Source organism: Opisthocomus hoazin, chromosome Z, assembly GCF_030867145.1.
Source record: "Opisthocomus hoazin isolate bOpiHoa1 chromosome Z, bOpiHoa1.hap1, whole genome shotgun sequence".
NCBI classification, from domain to species: Eukaryota; Metazoa; Chordata; class Aves; order Opisthocomiformes; family Opisthocomidae; genus Opisthocomus; species Opisthocomus hoazin.
The window spans coordinates 88,318,175-88,334,557 of NC_134454.1; the positions used below are offsets into that span (position 1 = coordinate 88,318,175).

Genomic DNA, 16,383 nt, shown 5'->3' on the forward strand with positions numbered 1-16,383 from the left:
GACAAGCGGAGACCGCGAGAGGAGCTCCTCCTGGTATTTCTTAACCCCTAACGACTGCATCAAAGCAATTTTATCACAGATGGGTTTAATACTACTGTGAGTGCGCAGGAAACCAAGGATGCTACTCCATAATGATCAAACAGGTTCAGAGCTATGGGGGCTCTGTGGCTGTTACAGAACAAGGAGTTCCTTCTCTGCGATTGCAGTCCAACGGTGAGATCTCGCTGACAACTGAAGCACAGAAATTACAACTTCTTGCCGGCATCCCACAAACAGAAGAGAAAATTAAAGCCGTGCACATGATGCACGACGCCTCCAGACTACAGCAAGTCACCAGGGAGGTGATGTGAAGCTCTGCCTTACAGTCCCCAGTGTCTCAACAGGAGCTACGTGTTGTGGGGCTTCGCTGGGAGTGTAAGATGCCCTTGCTTTACGTATTTTTCTAGCAGGCTTTAGCAGGCATTCTCAGCAGGAGCTTTGCCCAGCAGCAGCTTGCACACAGCTTTCTTGCCAGTTCTTGCATTTTTACATCCCAACTGGGTTTTCTGTGCCCCTTTTGTGTTCAGTGCTGGTGTCCTAATTATTTACCCAAGGTCTGAGACATCACCTGCTGGCTTTTGAATTATCAAGGGCTTCTCTTTCTCTCTCGGGACTTATCTGTTATCAGCAGAGTGAGAAATGTTTCAAGGTTACTAAAAAGGAGCCATGCTCTGCTGGTACTTGGCATTATTAATTGGCATTAAGCCTGCCTGGGGTGGGGATCTGCAGGTACATCTGACTTCTTGTTACACATAAAAAGGCAAGACTAGAAAGTGTAGTAACAATTTCACCAGGCCCTGAACAGAAGCAGACAGAGCCGGGAAACACTGAAGGAAAATGAGGAAAAGCAGAGCCAGCATGTGCAGAGCCAGAAAACATCACAAAATTGGCAGCAGAGGAAGATGTTCACACAGTGCTTCATAGGGAGCAGCAAGGAGACACAGGGTCTGCTTGGGAAGGCAGAGAAGGGGAGCAGAGAGGACTTCACGTGGCAAAGGGATGGGGAGAGAGTTCCCTGGGGCTTACGGACCTGTGGGCAAGTCTGGAGCAACCAGCAGAGCCATATTTTTTTGAGTAGTGTGACTTCTAACTGTTAACAATCTAGAAAAGAGGAGGGTAAAGGGGGGAAGGTTTGCAGATATAACACTTGAAGTGAGTGCCCACACTCGCTGCCAGCACAGCACAGAGGCTGCGATACAGTTGCTCAAGGGGATTTCACAGCTGGCTGCAAACATCATGAGCTCCTCTCCCAACAGACGTAACTCAATGGAGAGGCACCGAAATCTACTGGGATTTAAAGCTTTGGCTTCAGGTAAATATTAAGAAACTCTGGGAAAGATTTCCCCCGCAAAAACTGTTTTTCCTTTCAAACACAGAATCACACAGAATGTTCAGGGTTGGAAGGGACCTCTGTGGGTCACCCGGTCCAAGCCTCTGCCGAAGCAGGGTCACCCACAGCAGGCTGCACAGGACCGTGTCCAGGCGGGGCTGGAATATCTCCAGAGAAGGAGACTCCACAGCCTCCCTGGGCAGCCTGGGCCAGGGCTCCGTCACCCTCAGAGGGAAGAAGTTCTTCCTCATGTTCAGCTGGAACCTCCTCTGCTTCAGTTTGTGCCCGTTGCCCCTTGTCCTGTCGCTGGGCACCACTGAAAAGAGTCTGGCCCCATCCTCCTGACACCCACCCTGCAGATCTTTATAAGCATTTCTAAGGTCCCCTCTCAGCCTTCTCTTCTCCAGGCTGAACAAGCCCAGCTCCCTCAGCCTCTCCTCACAGGAAAGATGCTCCAGTCCCCTCACCATCCTTGTAGCCCTCCGCTGGACTCTCTCCAGTAGCTCCTCATCTTTCTTGAACTGGGGAGCCCAGAACTGGACACAGGACTCCAGATGGGGCCTCACTAGGGCAGAGTAGAGGGGGAGGAAAACCTCCCTCAACCTGCTGGCCACACTCTGCTTAATGCATCCCAGGATCCCATTGGCTTTCTTGGCAGCCAGGGCACACTGCTGGCTCATGGTCAGCCTGTCATCCACCAGCACTCCCAGTCCCTCTCTGCAGAGCTGCTCTGCAGCAGGCCCACCCTGAGCCTGTACTGATGCAAGTCGCTGCTGCAGGCAGGCTACGGCACTGCAGCATGCACAGGTGGTTGTTGCAGCAGCAGATTTTGCAGCTGGCCATGCAGACATGGACTCTGCACAGCAGGGATGTACTCCGCTCATTATTCCCAGTATTTAGCTACTCAGTAGAATACTGTGATGGGCCAAGAAGTGACATCACTTCAACCCAAATACAGATTGAACTGCAGAGTAATAGCTCTTTTCCTGCTTGTAAACAGGGTTAAAAAATAGCGAGACAAAGCTGCAGCACAGCTTCGACTCCAGAATGGTTTTCTTTAGGTTTCTCTTAAATTCAGTGTCCTCCTCCCTTTCACTGCCGCTTCGCAGTTAGCTGCAAGAAACACTGCTGCTACTCATACTTAAGAACAAGGTAAAGCCAGCCAGGTCAATAGGAACATGAATTTATACCTCTCAGTGTTACAGGAGAGCCATATAATTCAGGCAAAAAACTGAAAACCTTGGCAAGAGACTTCTGCTGGGAAGGCTCCAAGCTGAGCAACCCCTTACCGAGCAGGCTGAAGGCATGTCTGGTTTTCTCAAAGTCATCAGCATCATCCACACCATCGATGGACGTGTCACCTCCCTGAGAAGCGTAGAAAAAGTCTTCGGCACACGCTAGGAGAAAAGAAAGAGCAGAAATACATCAGCAAGCAGCGCTCGCCTGCTGCAGCTGCTCCCCAGAGCGTGTGCTGGGATGGTCCCTGTCCCCAACCCATCCCTGAAGGGCAGCCATCTCCCTTGAACCACAGTTTACTTCGAAAGCGATGAAGTATAATCTTGCTAAGTGACTGCAACGACTTCTTGCAGTGACGAAACCCCTTCCCCACGCAAAGGGCAGAGCTGTGGTGTGTATTTGGGATTTGAATAACTGCTCTGTTGCAGCTTACTTTAAATACTGAGGTTACTCCTTTCAACTTTTTTTATTCTGTTTTACATACCCGTGACCAATTCAGACATTTTAACACCTTTCCCACATAAAGCCTTAAACTGAGGGAGCAAAGGGACTGGAGAAACGCTCGCGGTGCCAGCATTCCACCATTTAAGCATCCATGCGTTAGTAAAGTTATATTGGAACGACACAAAGCTAAATCCGATGGGGACCAAGAGGCATTTCAAATGCTGATACAAGAAGAGATCACAGGATTTATATCCACTTTAAAAAGCTTCCCATGCAACCACCCTTCCTTAAAACAAGGGCTTATTTGAGGCTGAAACCATAAAGATACATGCCCAAGGCTGCCAGGCTTGGCCTGGTGGAGACTGGTGGAGCGCAGGAGGTGGACAGCCTCCCCTTCCCACCCAGAACTGGCTCGCAGCACCAGCTCCAACCCATTTCAAACCAGGTAGAAGTGACTTGCCAAGAAATGCTCAGAAAGATTGTTAACACTCAAACATTTCCTGAGTATCATGAAAAAATAAGGAGAAAAACAGCATACTGTGCGTTCTGCATCTGCCTGCTGGTAACCTTTAAAATCACTGCAATCTGCACTTTTTTTGACTCACATTGCCACCAGAAGGTCCCCAGCCCTCCCGTAGGCTTTTGCATTAGCTGTACTTTCAGGCTGTAAGAAAAACATTTAATTATTTTTGGCATACAAAGCCCTGGGACCCGGAGGTTTCAGTAACTCCACTCGTTGCCGGAGCATCGGGAACAAGGGGCAGAAAATGCTGACTGGGGTCAGGGAGTCGATGGCCATCCCAGTCCCCGCAGCACAGCGGGAGCTCACCCAGCCCCGTGAAGGAGCACATCGCGTTAACAGCTTGATGTTGCTGTGTGTCACCCTGCAAGACACATCCAGGGCTGGCAAGCAGTCGATGGAGGCTGATATCCCGGTCACAATTTTAACCATCCACATCAGGATCTGTTTCTGCCTGAAGTCATCTCTGCTATAACTGACTCCAATATTTGTATTTCAATACGTGTGCAATAACCACAGAAACCATTCAATTCACTGCAAACAAATAAAACCTATTGCTGCTTCGCACCACTGCCCAAGTATCATTGAGTTAGACACCACACTGAAAGGCACTGCGTTGCACACCAACTCCTGCATTTTAAGTCAAATATTTACTTTCTAGTTTAAAATCAAGCCTTTCGGATCACTCTGGCTGAAGAGCCAACACTTTACTGGTTTGCTTTGTTGGGCTCACATAAATTTAGAGACTCTTTGTTTTCCAGTATTTTGCAATATTACAGAGAGTAACAACAATTCTTTGCATGTGCAAGACCCAGAGAAGAAACAACAGCTCCTACTTTTGATATGGAAAGATATACGCCCTACTCTGTCTAATAAAAGGTGGATTTTTACATTAAGATACTCCTTGTTTTGTATAAGCCTTGGGAACAAGAGGTGGAGAGGTAGGTAAGGTATAGCCTACATTAGGAAATAAATTTGGAGGCTAACTAGCCATCTCAAAATACAGGCTAGTATATCTGATGCAAAGTTGGCAATGAAAAAAATCCCTCGAAAGAAAGAAAAATAAGTGAATTGTGCACACCTGCACTCACAGAAGACTGCCCCCCACTAGTAATTCAACAAGTCATGGCAGAGCCTGGTTGGACTTGATGATCTTAGAGGTCTTCTCCAACCTTAGTGATTCTATGATACCCCAGAAGCCATCCCCGTGCATGAGCGGTGCCGCAGCTGCCAGCTGCCCCAAACATTTTGGGGAGGTATTTTTTAAGCTATTGCAAGGTGCCAAGTGCATGACATACCAGAGGTACACCTTGAATTTTGGAGAAAATCACTTCTTTTCCCATTGCATTTCACACGAATGCAGAGGCTGCACGGACACCCACGCATCCTGGGATATAGCAAACGCCCAAGCACCATGGAAAAGCACAGCTAGAGACTGACAAGCACCGACAACATGAAATTTTAATTAGAAATGAGCCAAGAAGGCTCCCTCGAGACACTGAAGTCGAGAGACACAGTCACAAAAGCATGAAAATGCCCTGGATGATGCACCAGGAGAGCAGGGACCTCTCTGCCTTCAGTATCACCAGTCACCACAAATACAGACAATGCTTTTAGAGACCTGTGTTAACAAAGCCTGAGATTTCCTTCGATCCACACGTTCCCAAGAAGAGAAAGGTGGTTTCACGGCCAGAGCTTTCCAGTATCAACTTGTTCCCTGAACTGGATTGAAATAATTTATTTCTGAAATTTAAGATGCCAGTGTACAACATCTTTACTCAGAGTATCTTTGCTAAAATGAAGCACCTAACCCAACGGCAGAAACTCTTGAAGGTATGTGCTCTGCGGTCTCATGAGCATGCAACAGGACCAAAGATGGGTTTTCTGACAGTAGCTGGGAAGCCGCTGTCAAAGGAACATAATTTTGGGACCCTTATAGACCAAAGGGAGCCCCAGATCCACCAGAAGCCCTGACCTACGGAGCCAGGTTTCCCACTACAGCTGGTGCAGAGTGAACCACACAAAGCCTCCACCTCCCACCCAGGTGTCCTGGGACAGACATTAAAGGTTACGCCTAGACAGTCTCAGACATGTTCCTACGCCTTAGCAAACTCATGGATGCCATTGTCTGGTTTGGTGTCACTGGGCAGAGTACAGACTACCGCTGGGTAATGCACCGAGGCTTACTGGTGACAACGGGGCGAGAACTGGAGTGGTTCCATTTCAGCACCAGCACTTCGTAAGTGCAGTCAACGTGCCTATGGTGACCCAAAAAGTTGTCAATGCAAGCCCAGAATGACCCAGAAACCGAAAGCGTCTCTCTCAACCTACCATTTCCCTGTAGCCACAACGGAAAGTTCTGCAAGACTCTGCAGCGGCACAATGCTCTGCGCTGGGATCACAGCCTGCCTTGCTCACCACTTTAAATACTTACTATGAACCCATACTCACACTTCATTCAAAATATACATCATTATGTAAGTTTCCTACAATATTGACCCAGCACCAGTTGGCATCTACCACGGCATGTGGTTCACTGTGGTTCTGCAGGCAGTTTCTACAAAATACACAGGCTTCTTCCACCATCCCTAACCTCCAGCAAGAGCTCTTACCCACCAGCCGCGCTTGCAGAAGCCAAACAGCACCAACCAGGGCAACTCGTGCACCGACCATGCACACCATGCAGCAAGTCCCTGCACAGCAGAGGTGATGAGGGCTGGCATCTCATCCAAGGCACCACATCCCTGGAGATGGCGTGAGCTAACCTGCGCCCCACTGGGGAGAAGCAGCCCTTGGAGATCATCTCCCTTTACCTCCTCCCACTGATCAGGCACAAACTCATTGATGACCTGTATTTCTAACCCCACAATGTCGTCTTGTTGCCATCACACCCAGGCAGACATCACTGGCAAGCAGAGAGGTAGAAGTACTTACTTAGTCCAAGGTCTTTGAACTCTGGAAGACTTGCTGAGGCACAAAGCTGATAGAAGATGTGGTAGTTCCGCTCATCCTCCGCCTACGGGGGAAAACACTGAGTTAACAGAAGCAAGAAGAGGTTACAGCAGGGCTGTCAGCCTTTGTCCAGCACCCACTGGTCCTGGGGCCAACCCTGAGCCCATCCCCTGCTTCCCACCATCAAGACCTCCTCAGTGCCACCAAGAGGACAAGGACCTTGTGCCACCTTGGAAAAAGGAGGTGCCAAGTCCTGCCCTAACCAAAGTACATGGCCCATCTTGAAAAGGAAATAAATAACTTTACCTTCCACACCTTATCCCTAAGAAAAGTTGGCTAACAAACACTGTATTGCAAACCAATAGCAACGTCAAGAGGTGGCCTACACTCCTGGCTTCCCAAGGTCATTTAGTTTTAGGATTCTTGTAGTTGTGGGTTTTTTTTGTGTAATGACAAAAGTTTTCCAGGTACTTCTGAGCTAGATCTCCAGCACAAACCAAGAAAGCTTGTCCTGAGCCTCGCATAAGAAACCCATTGGATGTGTGACAGCAGAGACAGCTGCCTCCTCAGCCCTTCTCCCGCCTCTCCTCCAACATTCAAAAAACCACTACTGTTGCCTGCAGTTTGCTCTTCCTGGCTTTTTATGGGGTGCAGTAAAAATCTCAGCAGGCTTTCCATCCCTGCCCAGCAGCCAGGGCAGGAGCTGCAGTCCCTCTATGGGGCTCCAGACTCGGGCAGATGGAGGAAACAACCAGAGACCAACAAGTCTCCCAGGTACATACTCCTCCAGAACAAGGTCACCACGTTGGCACCATCAAGAACAACGGCAACAGACTGCACCCAAAAGACACATCTGGAAGCCGTGTCCACGAGGAAAGCTACTTTTAAAGCCTTTTTTTAACCCATAGAGAAGATCCAGACTATTAAATTCCTGGAGTATGGTACCCAAGAGGAAGAAAAGAAGGAGGAAAGCACAGCTCCTCACCTGGAATACAACTCGTGATTTTTCCAACAGATACGTCCTCATGTTGGCACCAATGATGTGGTATCTTTTATCAAAGCCGATCTGAATGTATTTCCCAAAGCGGCTGCTGTTGTCATTCCTGGTTGTTTTAGCATTTCCAATTGCCTGCATAGAACAAAATTAAACACTCATTTTTATTTTTGAAATTTTTTTAAACTTTTAAATTTGTACTCAGTGTTACAAACAGTCATGGGAGAATTTGAGGAAAACCCCTTCCCAGATCTAGAAGGCAAGGCAACGACGTGACTTTGGAGACAACTCTTCACCGAAAATGTGGTGCCTCCCGAACTTTTATGGAAGAAAAATGCATTAACAGCAATGAGTATTTGTAGAATAATTACAGCATCTACATCCCAACAGCCAGAGCACTTTTGTTTTCTCTTACAGCATGTCCCCACCTTTGTTCACAAACAGTCAATGTTGGCAGCTTTCCTGGAGGGGACATGGGCAATGATGCCCCATGAGAGGAAGGGAACCAGCTGCAACCCATCTCCAGATGTTCGAACTTCAGTCCATGGATTTGGCGACAAGGCCAGAGCCCCTCTGTGCCTCTCTAACTCCCAGGCAGGTAACACTGCCACATGCAGTGGCAGAAGGGAGAGGAGAGAACCCAGCCCACCTGCAAACATCGGGGGTGCAGCACTGCAAATGTGGGAATGCATCCAGCAGCCAAAGGAGCAACTTGTGGTGATGCAAGAGGGCCAGAGAAAGACAATATTCCCCTTCATGGCTACACCAGCCTTACTTTCTGCTACTATTTCCCCTTCCTGAGATGATGAGCACACATCCCAGACCATACGTAAAAGCAGCAGGGCAGAGGCAGAGCACACAAGCCTGACTGCCCGTGCCTCTCCATTTCTGCAGAGTCCAACATCCATCCCACAGAAAATAAGGAGTTCAAATGGTTACAATAAACACCATCACTAGATACTGCGCATGCTGAACTGAGCATCCAGAATTACCATCACCACCTTATCTCATGTGCTCCAAATCCTTGTCTATAAAGCAGACATACCTGCTCCATCTCCCAGCAGGGACATACATCCCATACAAACTCTGTGCACCTCATTGCTAAGGGTTATTTCAGCACACACCCATCCCTCTACTCCCATCATCACACTTTAACTTTGGGTTTTGGTTTTTTTTGCAAACTAGGCAGTTCTTTTTTATGGTTTTTGTGCGGGCAACGTCCTCAGCTCTTTCCAGTAATGACAGACAGGTTCCTTGGCCCCGGCACTTAGAACTTATCCAGAACTGAACGCAGACAAGAAAACTGGAGCAAAGAAATCATGGCATCCTACAGAAGACCAGCATGCACTATGAATTTTAATTCATTTGCTTTCAAGTGTCCCCAGGTACTGCAGCTACATTTTATGGAAGCACAGGAGATGGGCGAGGAAAGAAGTAAACCAGCGTGAAGCCCGCGCTTCAACAGGTCACCACGCATCCTCTGCCCGCATTTTGTTACTGCTCATCTGCACCATCCCTTGTTTCACCGTTCCAGCTTGCACCCCACGTCAGGCAGTATGATACTACACCATGCGTGCTACCTCTCGGGCTGGGGTGGGCCTGGTTTTCACCCTGGATCAGCCACCACCTCCATGCCTCTTAGACCATTCGGCCACCAGGCACTGTGGTGGGAAGCCTCCCTGCAAGTTAAGCTAAGACTAAGGTTAAGAGAAGGACAGATTAAGCGCAGGACAACGCTACGCTCCACTACGGCGGCACTGCTAGCTCCTGCCTTTAAAAGCAGGCCACACAAGTCTGAAGCGCTTAATCAACTTTGGAGTCCAGATCTTGTCTTCAGGCTGCCTGGGATATTTTGCAAACGAAGGCACTCTGACTCCAAAATCTGTTTGGAAAATGGGATTGAGACACTCAGGCAGTTATTTTCACCATCTGGTCACAGTGCAACAAAACAAAGCCACTTCTACCCTTTCTTTTATATTTATAAAACGAATTTTTTTCCTTCAGAGAAGGGATTTCCCTGTAATGGGACTTGTTATTCCCCTATATGATTGATAACAATGGAAAAACAATTAAAAAACCTGTATTGAAAAATCTCATCTAGACTAATTCCTTTCTTTTCTATTTCATGTTTGTACAATTAAAGAAGATTAGCAGGTAGCATGCAGTGGCAAAAGGAGGAGGAAGGTGAAGAAGATAAAATACTAATAGTGCCAGCAGCACCGCTCCCTCCGCTCTGGAGCCCTGTCAAAGCCCAGCTCCTGGAGCCGTGCTGGGGATGCACAGGCTCAGCTTCAAGACCACCAAACAGAGGAGCAATAGGGGTGGGCTAAACAGAGACTATCAGTGTATTTTTGCATTTTTTCATTCCAGCTCGGGGCTGCTGCGAGGCTGCAAATCATGTCAGGCTCACTATCCCCTACACCTCTCAATGGTTTTGTGACTTCTGCAGAGACCCGGTGATCACTGCAAGCAGGAAAAAGGAAGTTAGGCAGCTTTTACCTCCATAATTGGGCTCGATGCGAGGACTTTGGCTTCGATGTTGGTCTCGCTGGCAGAGCCACCGACGGTTGCAAAGAAGCGCATGGCATATTTGGCAGAGACCGTCTTCCCAGCACCCGACTCCCCGCTCACAATGATGGACTGGTTCTTCTCATCCCTGTTGTGGCAGAGAAGAAAAGTTTTTGCAAGTTCATCCGTTTTCTTGTTAATAGTTTGTTCACGTTGTGTAATGATCTTCCATCTTCACGTGCCTCCATCTCTCTCACTTTATTACCACTCACATTATGAACACTGCATTTATTCTGGACTCTACCAAAGTAATGGTGATGAATAATATGCATTTGGGATACTTCTCAGCTGAAACATAAGACACTCTGAACATCTCCAAGGGCTTGCAGAGACAGCAGCAGATGAACCCCTGCTGCTTTCTTCCCCTGCAGAGCACATAAGGCCAGCATTGGGAAGCCTGTTCCTCGTAATGCTGCAATACCTAACCTCTGCTGCTTGACATTTGTCTAGAGAACTATTAACAGGCATTAGCTGAATACCAGCTTCTAGTATTACATATTTAATTTTTCCCCTCTAATGCCTTCACTCCAGCGTTTGAGATTTTGCTCAACAAAACACATGCAGTTAGTTGTGAAACTTGCTCAGGTAGCCAACTGCTGAGCTATTAAAACATAGATACCCAGAAAGGTTTCTCTACGCTCAAAATACATTAAAAATACTGAAACTGTGAAACAGATCAGCCTAAAGTTAGGAAATAGCAGAATTCACTTGATTCCTTAATGCAATTATACAAACGTCAGCATTTTCACACCTATCCCAACATCTGGTTAAAGCTTTGACAACAATAACGCAAAGCACGTCTCTGACATCAGACTCACACCATCTACTTGTCCCCAGACCCCGCCAAATCGTACGTCACCGGTCCAAAGCGCAGAGGTACTTCTGTGACCAAGGGGGTTAAAAAAAAGAGGATAAAGACTTTAAAAGCAATCCCTGGTAGACATTACCAATTGAAGTTTGCTCAGTTCCTGAAGCTTTGCAAAACAAAGTAGTTTTTAAGAAGGACTTGCCCATCACCAGAAGGCTCAGGCAGCCTCACCCTCTCCAAGCACACACCGAATTTGCTTACAAAAGGATACAGGTGTACCAGCACCAGGATAACAAAATTCAAGCAAATACACACCGGACCTTTTTATCTGCACGTATGGAAGTGCTCTGCAGGAGTAGGAAGGATGATTCCAGCACCGAGGGGCAGATGCAAACCCCTCTCCAGGCGCGATGGGAGCAGGCCCTGCTGCCCTTTGCCCAGGCTGGTGTTGGGTCACAGGAGCAGCTCTGACGCCAGCAGAGCCAGCACAGAGCACTAGATACCCGCAGGGCACGGGACTCTGCATGGGGAAGTCAAGGGTGCATCACTTCACCCAGCTTTTGAGCCATGCACAGAGCACAAGGCTCATCTAAACCCCTTTTTCTGCTTGCCAAATTAATCATTCACACACACAAAAAAAATCTTGCACAAGTCACCACAGCTATATTAAAACACCCAGTCCTTCACACCACGGGTGCATAACATGGTAGCCATTAGATACATCCCAGTAATTAATTGATTTAATGTGCTTGAGCTGCAAGGCAGAGGAAGGACCAAGGCAATAAAAGAAGCTCATCCAGACTCTTCTCAGTGGTGCCCAGTGACAGGACAAGGGGCAACGGGCACAAACTGAAGCACAGGAAGTTCCAGCTGAACAGGAGGAAGAACTTCTTCCCTCTGAGGGTGACGGAGCCCTGGCCCAGGCTGCCCAGGGAGGTTGTGGAGTCTCCTTCTCTGGAGATATTCCAGACCCGCCTGGACGCGGTGCTGTGCAGCCTGCTGTGGGTGACCCTGCTTGGGCAGAGGGGTTGGACTGGGTGACCCACAGAGGTCCCTTCTAACCCCTGTGATTCTGTCTTCAGGAGAAGATCTGCCAGCACTGGGATCTGCTCCCTGGGGCACCATCGGCATACAGCAAACCCAGCACCGCTGCCCGTTGGCCACAGACTTGGGGAAGGAAAGAGTTTTCACTGCAGGATTTGCTACCAACTCCCAAAATATGAGAGCTATTGGGGTAAGCTGTAAGTATGTAATGGAGTGTGTTTTTTAAATAAGATCAAATTAAGCTTCCTGGAGCCTGTCTGACTTTCATGAATCACGGCTGAACGCAGGCACACAAAATCCTATATACGAGCGCAACAATAAATTTACACCTTGCAGTTCTCTTGACATCAGGAAACACCACAAAAATGCATTTCAATTTAAGATGCTCAGTTCACGTTTATACCAGTGAGAGATGAGAACAGAGGCTAAATGATTGCCATATAGCACCCTTAAACTCTCAATAAAAATACAAACACGCTGCAACACAAACACCATTACTCTCCTCCACTGTCAAGCATGAACCTCTTAATCCTTTCTGGACTCAAGATAATTGGTCTGGAAAAAATACCTCAGCCAAGTCAAACACGTAACATTTTGGTGCAAACCACAACATTCTGACACTTCAGCAGCAGAGGACTGGTGAGCTAATTTCCAGCCATGTTTATATTTTTCAGGGATCAACTCACAAAGTACATCTTTATCCACCCCCGGCCAGCTCCACCACCCTCCTGGGCACCCACGAGGAAGGCAAGAGGAACCTCCAACCACTCAACAACCTCACACAGGCAGCCGAAAAGCCGGAGCTGGTGCTGCTGGTGGCTCTTCCCATGCGGGACAGCCTGGACATCTCACCCAGGACTTGCTAAGTCACAGCTGAGTGCCCTCCACACGTCTTGGCAAAGCCATCGAGGCACTCCAGCAGGCAGCCAGCTGGCAGGATGCGGGCACGGGGCTGCCAATGCACCAGTATCGCACCTTTAGGCTTCCATGAGTGTGCGATAAAGCACTTTCTGTAGCACAAGCCACCAAACACATGAACCCCATGGAGAAAAAACAATGCCAGCTTCAAAGTGAAAGAAGACTCAGCACCAAAACCAGAAGTATGCTGGATGAACCCATAGCAGCAGTTCCCAGGACAGGTGACAGCAGTGATTTATCGTGGTTTATCTCTGGTCAAAAGCAGGTGAGAAGTTTCATTGCTGCTTCGATCATCTTCGTGTACAACTGCTTGCCAAGTTCCAGCAGTGAACGTTCCATGTTGGCCATCAGTAGGATGCAACGCATAAAAGTCATGTCAGCTACAAGGGAAGGGGCAGACAGGGGCTTTGGCGCAGGCTGCAGGTGTGGATGAATGGACTGTCCTTCATGGAAGGTGAGGGAGAAGCAGAAGAAAGAGGCAACAGCCAAGATCTCTGCCAGCAAGCTCTGACCCTACGAAAAGAGCTCTGCATATGCAAAGGTGGCTTGGCTTAGAGCTGCACCGGTGTAAAAACTACTTGAGAATTACTGCTTCTTCCCCGTTTCAGTGTGACGGCTACCGCCCCAGCAGCACATTTGAGGAAATATTTCCCCTCCCTGTTTACTTCTTTCAGCCAGAAGATGAAAACTACACCAGACTGGGAGAGACTTTTCAGTTGAATGAAGCCAATGAAGCTGAAAAGAGAGGAATTATGCATTACTTGGCATAAGCTGCTGGCTTCCAAGCAAGGCAGCAAGGCCACTCCAGCTCCTGTGTTTGCAGTAACCTCTCTCTGCTGCTGTTGTTTCTTTTGGTGGCAAATGCACGGTCAGACATTTCTTTTCCAACTTCAGGAATAAAAGCCTTCAGGAATAAAGGCTCCAGAGACTTTCCCTACTTTAGTGTACAAGTTAACTAGCTGCTGGTGCCATCAGGGAAAGACAGATGAACTCCACAGAGTGGCTGGCAGCAAACAGGCTGCTCAATGAGCAGAAATGGTTAAAACTAGGCAGGACTTGTTTGTATTCAGCATGAAATAAAAAACACTGAAATGTTTGGCCATTGTGCAGGTGCAGTATGCACCACGGCTGTGTGAAATAGAGTCAATTTTGGCAGCATCAGCACAGAAGAAAATGATTATGGAAATAAAGCCTGGATATAATGAAGTGTTACAGATGAATACCGGTTCTGCTGCAGCATGGTAGTGCTGTCACATCTCCTCCTGGGGCTTACGTGGCTCCTGCACACCTCAGGGCTGCCACTGTGGCTTGTTACGCTGCTACGAAGTGCATTGGTGCTCTTCTCCCCGCTGCAAACAGCTCACGCGATGCACACACACGGGCACACAACACGCCCACGCTCGTCGAGCAACGCAAGGCGTGCAAGGGGGAACAGGCTTCAACGATGGCCGGAGATGCTGTCCCCGGCACGTGCCACTGCCACAGCTCCAAACGAGGTGTGAAGGACTTAAAAGATGCAACTCCCCAACCTTCACCCCCACGGGTCTGCAGTGGTTTTGTTCCCTGGCTTAGGGCAGCGTTCCAGGATGACCCACAGCCTGGAAAACTACCACCACGATCTCAGCTACTCCTCCCTCCATCAGAGGCACTTACAGAACCACCAAGGTGCAGAATTCCAACCAGAACAAAGTCCAGGATTATTCCTTCAATGCGAGGGGCAACCGCACCTCCAAATTTGAGGGCTACAAGCTTTGGTGGCATCTGACACAGCCCATGGACTGCCGTCTGTGCGCAGTCTGAATGTTTTGCTTCACTTTGCTACTTCAACACACCCTCTTCAAGCAGTAATACCTGTTCATAAGCTGCTGTTCAGGTAACATCTGTTTTTTGTAGACATTTGTCATGCTGTGAGCAACACCCATCGAGACTCTCACCCTTGGCCACACACACAGCAAGAGATGGACGAGGTATCCAGCCCAGCAAAATGAATACGGCAGTCACTGGAGTCTTCACAACAGGTGAAAAATATCACAGAATGGTTTTGGTGGGAAGGGACTCTTGAAGGCCATCTAGTCCAGCCCCCCTGCCATAAGCAGGGACGTCTTCACCCAGAGCAGGTTGCTCAGAGGCCCGTCCAACCTGGCGTGGGATGTTTCCAGGGATGGGGCACCGACCACCTCTCTGGGCAACCTGTGCCAGGGTTCCAACCACCCTCAGCATGAAAAAATTTCTTCCTTTGATCTAGTAGATAGTAACGCTTTTTTTTTTATTAAGGAAACATCTAAAAGTGCTGCCCAAGGCAGAAAAAAAAAAAAAAAAGTCAGTTGTCTATGCAAAGAAAAAGTACTTCAAACAGATACCCGCGCTGATTAGGACTAGCTGCTAATTGCCAGCCTCTGCATCGAGGAAATGGATTTCCCCACATGTTTAAGCGGTCAGTCCTTTGCTTGCGGCAATGCAGAGAATACCGCTACCCTTGGAGGTGCCTCCAAACAGTCCGGGAAAAGTGTGTGAGAATGCCCAAGCTTCAGACCTACCCAGCTGGACACAGGCCTGTACCAAAAGCTGCATCCATTTTGGTTGCATTTGAGCAATCAGAGCTAAGGCACTGGTCAGCGTTTCCGCATGCAGTCCTCAGCCTAGGAACATCATTAGTCATTGTAATATGTTACTTCCCACCAGCTGACCTGGTTAAGTCAGGGCTGAATGACCCTGGCAACTCCTCACTGCAGGGAAGGGGATGGTCAAGCCACGGCAATAGCAAAGGGGTTGAACCCAAGGACAATGATGGCTCCCATCACCAGTTCCCACCACCCCTCTGTCAAGAAGAGATAGGGGACATCTCAGCGCATATACCTACATCCAAGATCCTCAGCCTTCACCAACACCGCTTGAAAGCAAGAGCATTTGAAGACAAATAGACCCCAAAAATTCTCCATACCTAAATCATAGTAAGAACTTTTCCAGCGTCAGCTTTCTTTAAAGCAGTGAATCTCAAGCCTTGAGAAGAGACCTAGAACTTACAGGACTTGTTTTTATGGGCATCTCTTCAGAAAACCACCACCAGCACCAGTAGCTCGAGCAAATTGCTGCACTACTTCATCTTGACCTCAGCAGTGAGAGCAAAACCAGTTGCACTAAAAAAACATATCCTCAGTGAGGAAAAAATATCTAAAGCAAATGAGGGAAGAGCCAGACCCCGTGAATAATCATCAGGGGTCACTCCAGCTCTAATCCTGGATCCGCCATTAATTCCCTGCGTCGCAGAACAAGTCAATGAGTCTCTGTGCATTTCCACCGTGGAAGTCATATTTAACCTACTTTTTTCTTTCAGGATGCTCAGAAGATTAGTGTTCATAAAGCAATCTGAAGATTAAAAACGCTTTAAGTACTGTAGTTTGAATTTACTCTGACCACAATGAGAACACGCATCCATAAAGCCCTGATGCACATCAGGCTCTAATATGCTTCCATATTGACAGTGCTGTGCAGGCTAAAAATGAGCTTAGCTATTGCATTGTTAGCAGTAT

The 16,383-nt window shown here is 48.1% G+C and overlaps 1 protein-coding gene across 2 annotated transcripts in view; it reads right to left on the reverse strand.

The window, feature by feature from the left end:
- Positions 1-16,383, reverse strand: part of LOC142358911 (unconventional myosin-Vb-like) — a 165,594-nt gene that overhangs the window by 102,049 nt on the left and 47,162 nt on the right. For both annotated transcript variants that reach the window (XM_075411545.1, XM_075411544.1), the window contains exons 5-8: positions 10,015-10,171; positions 7,507-7,650; positions 6,504-6,585; positions 2,659-2,766 (exon numbers count right to left, since the gene is read on the reverse strand). In XM_075411545.1, the coding sequence (XP_075267660.1) occupies positions 2,659-2,766; positions 6,504-6,585; positions 7,507-7,650; positions 10,015-10,171 (491 nt within the window). The remainder of the gene's footprint in view (positions 1-2,658; positions 2,767-6,503; positions 6,586-7,506; positions 7,651-10,014; positions 10,172-16,383) is intronic.